This window comes from Piliocolobus tephrosceles, chromosome 21 (genome assembly GCF_002776525.5).
Source record: "Piliocolobus tephrosceles isolate RC106 chromosome 21, ASM277652v3, whole genome shotgun sequence".
Taxonomy (NCBI): Eukaryota; Metazoa; Chordata; class Mammalia; order Primates; family Cercopithecidae; genus Piliocolobus; species Piliocolobus tephrosceles.
Window position 1 is genome coordinate 43,349,785 of NC_045454.1, and position 5,414 is coordinate 43,355,198.

Below are 5,414 nucleotides of genomic sequence, written 5' to 3' on the forward strand. Positions count from 1 at the left end.
GGTGGGGACTACAGGCACCTGCCACCACACCTGGCTAATTTTTGTATTGCTTGAACCAGGGTGGGCAGGGCAGAGGTTGCAGTGAGCTAAGATTGTGCCACTACACTCCAGCCTGGGTGACAGAGCAAAAGTCTGTCTCAAAAAAACAAAAGAGAGAGAGATGTAATACTACCCATGATATTAAAAAAGCTACAAAAGACATAATATTCAAACTATTGACAATATTGTTTAAAAAAAAAAAATGATGTCGGCAAGGCACGGTGGCTCACGCCTGTAATCCCAGCACTTTGGGAGGCTGAGGTGGGTGGATCACCTGAGGTCAGGAGTTCAAGACCAGCCTGGCCAACGTGGTGAAATCCTGTCTGTATAAAAATACAAAAAAAAATTAGCCAGACCTGATGGTGGGTGCCTGTAATCCCAGCTGCTCGGGAGGCTGAGGCAGGAGAATCACTTGAACCTGGGAGGTGGAGGTTGCAGTGAGCCGAGACCGTGCCATTGTACTCCAGCCTGGGTGACAGAGTGAGACTGTGTCTCAAAAGAAAACCAAAAAACAAAATAATGATCTCTCTTTGCACTTGCATTATTTCCTATTTGTATACACGTTTTAATGGTTTTTATTTAATTTTTTTCGAGGCAGAGTCTCACTTTATTGCCTAGGCTGGGAGTACAGTGGCACAATCATGACTCGCTGCAGCCTCAACCTCCCTGGGCTCAGGTGATTCTCCCACCTCAGTCTCCCAAAATTCTGGGATTACAGGTATGAGCCACTGCGCCCAGTCTTTAATGGTTTTAAATGTGTATTTAAGTTTGAATAGTGGGTATTTGGTCAGAGATAACCAGTCTCCTCAGGGCACAACAAGATGAGATATATGAAATTTGAGCTCTTTTAAAGTAGTTTCACTACTCTCTTTAGAAATATAGTTATTTTTTCTTGGTTATGTTTGTCGTTTCCTTCATAAGCCTCTTCCATTGGTGTATCTTTCTCTCTGTACAGGACCTGTTCAAACTCAGTCTTTCTCTTGACTGGAGGAGGAGGAGGAAAAGTTGAGCACATTGCCACCTGGAGTTCTCCAAGGTGAGTGTGAAGAACATTCCTAGTCAATGATAAGTTCAGTATGTTGGGAAGCATAATGAAGATATATTTAAAAGATGTACTTTGTCACAGAACATGGGACCATTGGACTTGGAAGTTTTAGTGTATCTTCAACTTTCCGTATTTCTCCTCTTCATCTAACCCAGACTTCCATGTGATTTTGCAAATGATCTCCTCTTATATCTTTTTGCTTATGACTTTTTTTTTTTTTTTTTTTGAGACGGAGTCTCAGGCTGGAGTGCAGTGGCTGGATCTTAGCTCACTGCAAGCTCCGCCTCCCGGGTTTACGCCTTTCTCCTGCCTCAGCCTCCCAAGTAACTGGGACTACAGGCGCCCGCCACCTCACCCGGCTAGTTTTTTGTATTTTTTTTAGTAGAGACGGGGTTTCACTGTGTTAGCCAGGATGGTCTCGATCTCCTGACCTTGTGATCCGCCCGTCTCGGCCTCCCAAAGTGCCGGGATTACAGGCTTGAGCCACCGCGCCCAGCCTGCTTATGACTTTAACGTGTGCTCTTTATCCAGATCATTTCTACTTTCCTTCCCTAATAATACTATTTCTGTTCATTATCTCATTTAATTTCTATAGAAAAAATTGTTTAAAAAGTTACTAAATTGCCGGGCGTGGTGGCTCATGCCTGTAATCCCAGCACTTTGGGAGGCTGAGGCGGGTGGATCTTTTGAGGTCAGGAGTTCGAGACCAGCCTGGCCAACATGGAGAAACCACATCTCTACTAAAATTACAAAATTAGCCGAATGTGGTAGCGCATGCCTGTAATCCCAGCTACTTGGGAGGCTGAGGCAGGAGAATCGCTCGAACCCAGGAGGCGGAGGTTGCAGTGAGCCGAGATCACGCCGCTGCACTCCAGCACTCCAGTCAGGGTGACAGAGTGAGACTCTGTCTCAAAAAAAAAAATAAATTACTAGGTTTCGACCCCAAGTCCTTATGATTGCCAAATATTAGTCATGGATAAACTGTTCTAATCTATGTTTGTTTAATTTTTTTGAGTGTGCTGAATATGAAAAACACAAATGAGCTTTATAATTCTGACTTATTTAACCTACCGTTTTGTTCTCAGACCCTATTTTTTTTGTTTTTTTCTGTTTTACTTCAGAATGGCAAGTTAAAACCAAAGTGTCAGCACTTCAACAACTTTTTTTTGGCTTAAAACAGCAAACGGCATACAAATGGTAAGATTAAGATTTCTTATTTACCATACTCAAAAAAGATTGGGAATTCAGTTATAAAGAATCAGCAAAAATGAGAGATATTTGAGATAGGTAATATTTACTCAAGCAGGAGGAATGTCTCTAGAGCAAGGGTCCCCACTGGCACTGTTTCTATTAGAGTTAGGAACTGGGATGCACAGCGGGAGGTGAGCGGCAGGTGAACAAAACTTCATCTGTATGTATAGCCATTCCCCATCACTCGTATTACTGCCTGTCTTATTACTCCGCCCGTCAGATCAGTAGCAGCATTCGATTCTCATAGAAGCACAAACCTTACTGTGAAGCACCCATGTGAGGGTTCTAGATTGTGTGCTCCTTATGAGCCTGATGATCTGTCACTGTCTCCCGTCACCTAGATGGGACTGTCTAGTTGCAGGAAAACAAGCTCAGGTCTCCTGCTGATCCTACTTTATGGTGAGTTGTATAATTATTTCATTATATGTTACAATGTAATAATAATAGAAATAAAGTCACAGTAAATGTAATGTTCTTGAATCGTGCTGAAACCGTCCCTATCCCACCCTCATTCCACCCCTGTTTGTGGAAAAATTGTCATCTATGAAATTGGTCCCTGGTACCAAAAAGGTTGGGGACCTCTGCTGTAGAGGGATACTCATAATGAATTTGGGGATACCCTAATTCTATCTTAAAACTTGGTGCTTCAGCATTCTCACAAGTACAGATTATCACATATGTAGCTAGATAGATAATAAAAACAATTTCATGAAAATATATAGGAATTATTTCAAGGTTCTTAGAGCAAATGGCACAGGGTTCTTGCAGGTTTTCTTCATTCAACTTGTAAAAAATCCATGGGGCAGCAACTGTATTCATGTAATGAAAATGGCAAAAATTATAATAATAATGTGTCTGATTTCAGATGGGTAAAATCTATTGATAAGTCTGAAAAATCTTTTAATCATCATTCACCCTTTATTAACAGGCAGAAATCCACAATGGAGAGGAACTCTGTGACTTTATGGAAAATGGAGAACTCTTCAGTGAACACTCATGCCTTAATGCACACATGGGAACTGAAAATACAGGGGACACTTATGACTGTGATGAGTATGGAGAAAACTTTCCCATGTTACACAACAGTGCCCCTACTGGAGAGACGCTTTCTGTGTTGAATCAGTGCAGAAAAGCCTTCAGCCTGCCACCAAATGTTCACCAGAGGACGTGGATAGGAGACAAATCCTTTGAATACAGTGACTGTGAGGAAGCCTTTGTTGATCAGTCACATCTTCAGGCAAATAGGATAACTCACAATGGAGAAAAACTCTATGAACAGAAGCAGTGTGGGAGAGCTTGTACTTACTCCACAAGCCATGCTGTGTCTGTTAAAATGCATACTGTAGAAAAACCCTACGAATGTAAGGAATGTGGAAAATTCTTTAGATATTCTTCATATCTTAATAGTCACATGCGAACCCATACTGGGGAGAAACCCTATGAATGTAAGGAATGTGGGAAATGCTTCACTGTTTCTTCACACCTAGTTGAACATGTAAGAATTCATACTGGAGAGAAACCTTATCAATGTAAGGAATGTGGAAGAGCCTTCGCTGGGCGCTCAGGCCTTACTAAACATGTACGAATACACACTGGAGAGAAGCCCTATGAATGTAACGAATGTGGGAAAGCCTACAATAGGTTTTATCTACTAACTGAACATTTTAAAACTCACACAGAGGAGAAGCCCTTTGAATGTAAGGTATGTGGAAAATCCTTCAGAAGCTCTTCATGCCTTAAGAATCACTTTAGAATTCACACTGGAATAAAACCCTATAAATGTAAGGAGTGTGGGAAAGCATTCACTGTTTCCTCAAGCTTACATAATCATGTAAAAATCCATACTGGAGAGAAGCCCTATGAATGTAAGGACTGTGGGAAAGCCTTTGCTACATCTTCACAACTCATCGAACACATAAGAACTCACACTGGAGAGAAACCGTATATATGTAAGGAATGTGGGAAAACCTTCCGTGCTTCTTCACACCTACAGAAACATGTTAGAATTCACACTGGAGAGAAACCCTATATATGTAACGAATGTGGGAAAGCCTACAATAGATTTTATTTACTTACTAAACATTTAAAAACACACTGAAGAAAAACTCTGAATGTAAGGAATTTGGAAATCTTTTAGGAATTTCTCATACCATAATTACCACATTTGAGTTCACACTGAAGAGAAATCTTATTGGTACAAAGAATGTGGGGAGGCCTTCAGTTATCCCCATTCACTTTGAAGACATGAAAGAACTTGTACTCTTTGTGTCCCCCATGAATTTTAGGAATGTTAGGGCGCCATTGGATTTTTTTTTGTTTGTTTGTTTTGTTTTGTTTTTTTGAGACAGAGTTTTGCTCTTGTGATCATCCAGGCTGGAATGCAATGGCATGATCGCGGCTCACTGCAACCTCTGCCTCCTGGGTTGAGGCGATTCTCCTGCCTCAGTTTTTGAGTAGCTTGGATTACAGGCGCCCTCCACAACGCCCAGCTAATTTTTGTACTTTATTAGTAGAGATGGGGTTGGCCATGGCTGGTCTTGAACTCCTGACTTCAGGTGATCCACCTGCCTTGACCTCCCAAAGTGCTGGGGTTACAGGCATGAACCACTGCACCCAGCCTTTTTTTTTTTTTTCGTTGTTGTTAATACACATTCTTCTCTTCTCAAGCGATTGGATTGTGATCACAATCCAACATTTGAGAACTCACCCTGGGGCCATACAATATAGGAAACACAGAAAGCCCTCATTATTTCCTTAGGCCTTTCTAAGTATGTAAGATGTTGCAATGGAGAGAAACCCTATTGGTACAAGATACAGGCATGCCCTGTAGATATTGCGAGTTTGGTTCCAGACTACCACTATAAAGCGAGTATCACAATAACGAATCATACAAATGTTTTGGTTTCCCAGTGCATATAAGTTAGGTTTACATCATATGGTAGTCTCTTGTGTGCAGTTGTGTTACGTCTAAGTAAAGTACCTTACTTTAAAATACTTTATTGCCAAAAAGTGCTAATGATCATGTGAGATTTTGGCGAGTTGTAATCTTTTTGCTTGTAGTAGGTCTTGCCTCAGTGTT

General features: G+C 41.3%; 1 protein-coding gene across 2 annotated transcripts; it reads left to right on the forward strand.

Annotated features, from left to right (window-relative positions):
• The first annotated feature begins 733 nt into the window (after positions 1–733).
• Positions 734–4,754, forward strand: ZNF121 (zinc finger protein 121). 2 transcript variants are annotated; one of them, XM_023197464.3, is made up of 4 exons: positions 734–757; positions 995–1,075; positions 2,206–2,281; positions 3,264–4,754. In XM_023197464.3, the coding sequence occupies exons 3-4, from the start codon at positions 2,279–2,281 to the stop codon at positions 4,431–4,433; spliced, it is 1,173 nt and encodes a 390-aa protein (XP_023053232.1). In that variant the 5' UTR covers positions 734–757; positions 995–1,075; positions 2,206–2,278; the 3' UTR covers positions 4,434–4,754. The 2 variants fall into 2 exon arrangements, with proteins under 2 accessions (XP_023053232.1, XP_026311359.1); XM_026455574.2 differs by lacking the exon at positions 734–757 and having other exon boundaries at positions 1,019–1,075; positions 2,170–2,281.
• The last annotated feature ends 660 nt before the right edge of the window (positions 4,755–5,414 follow it).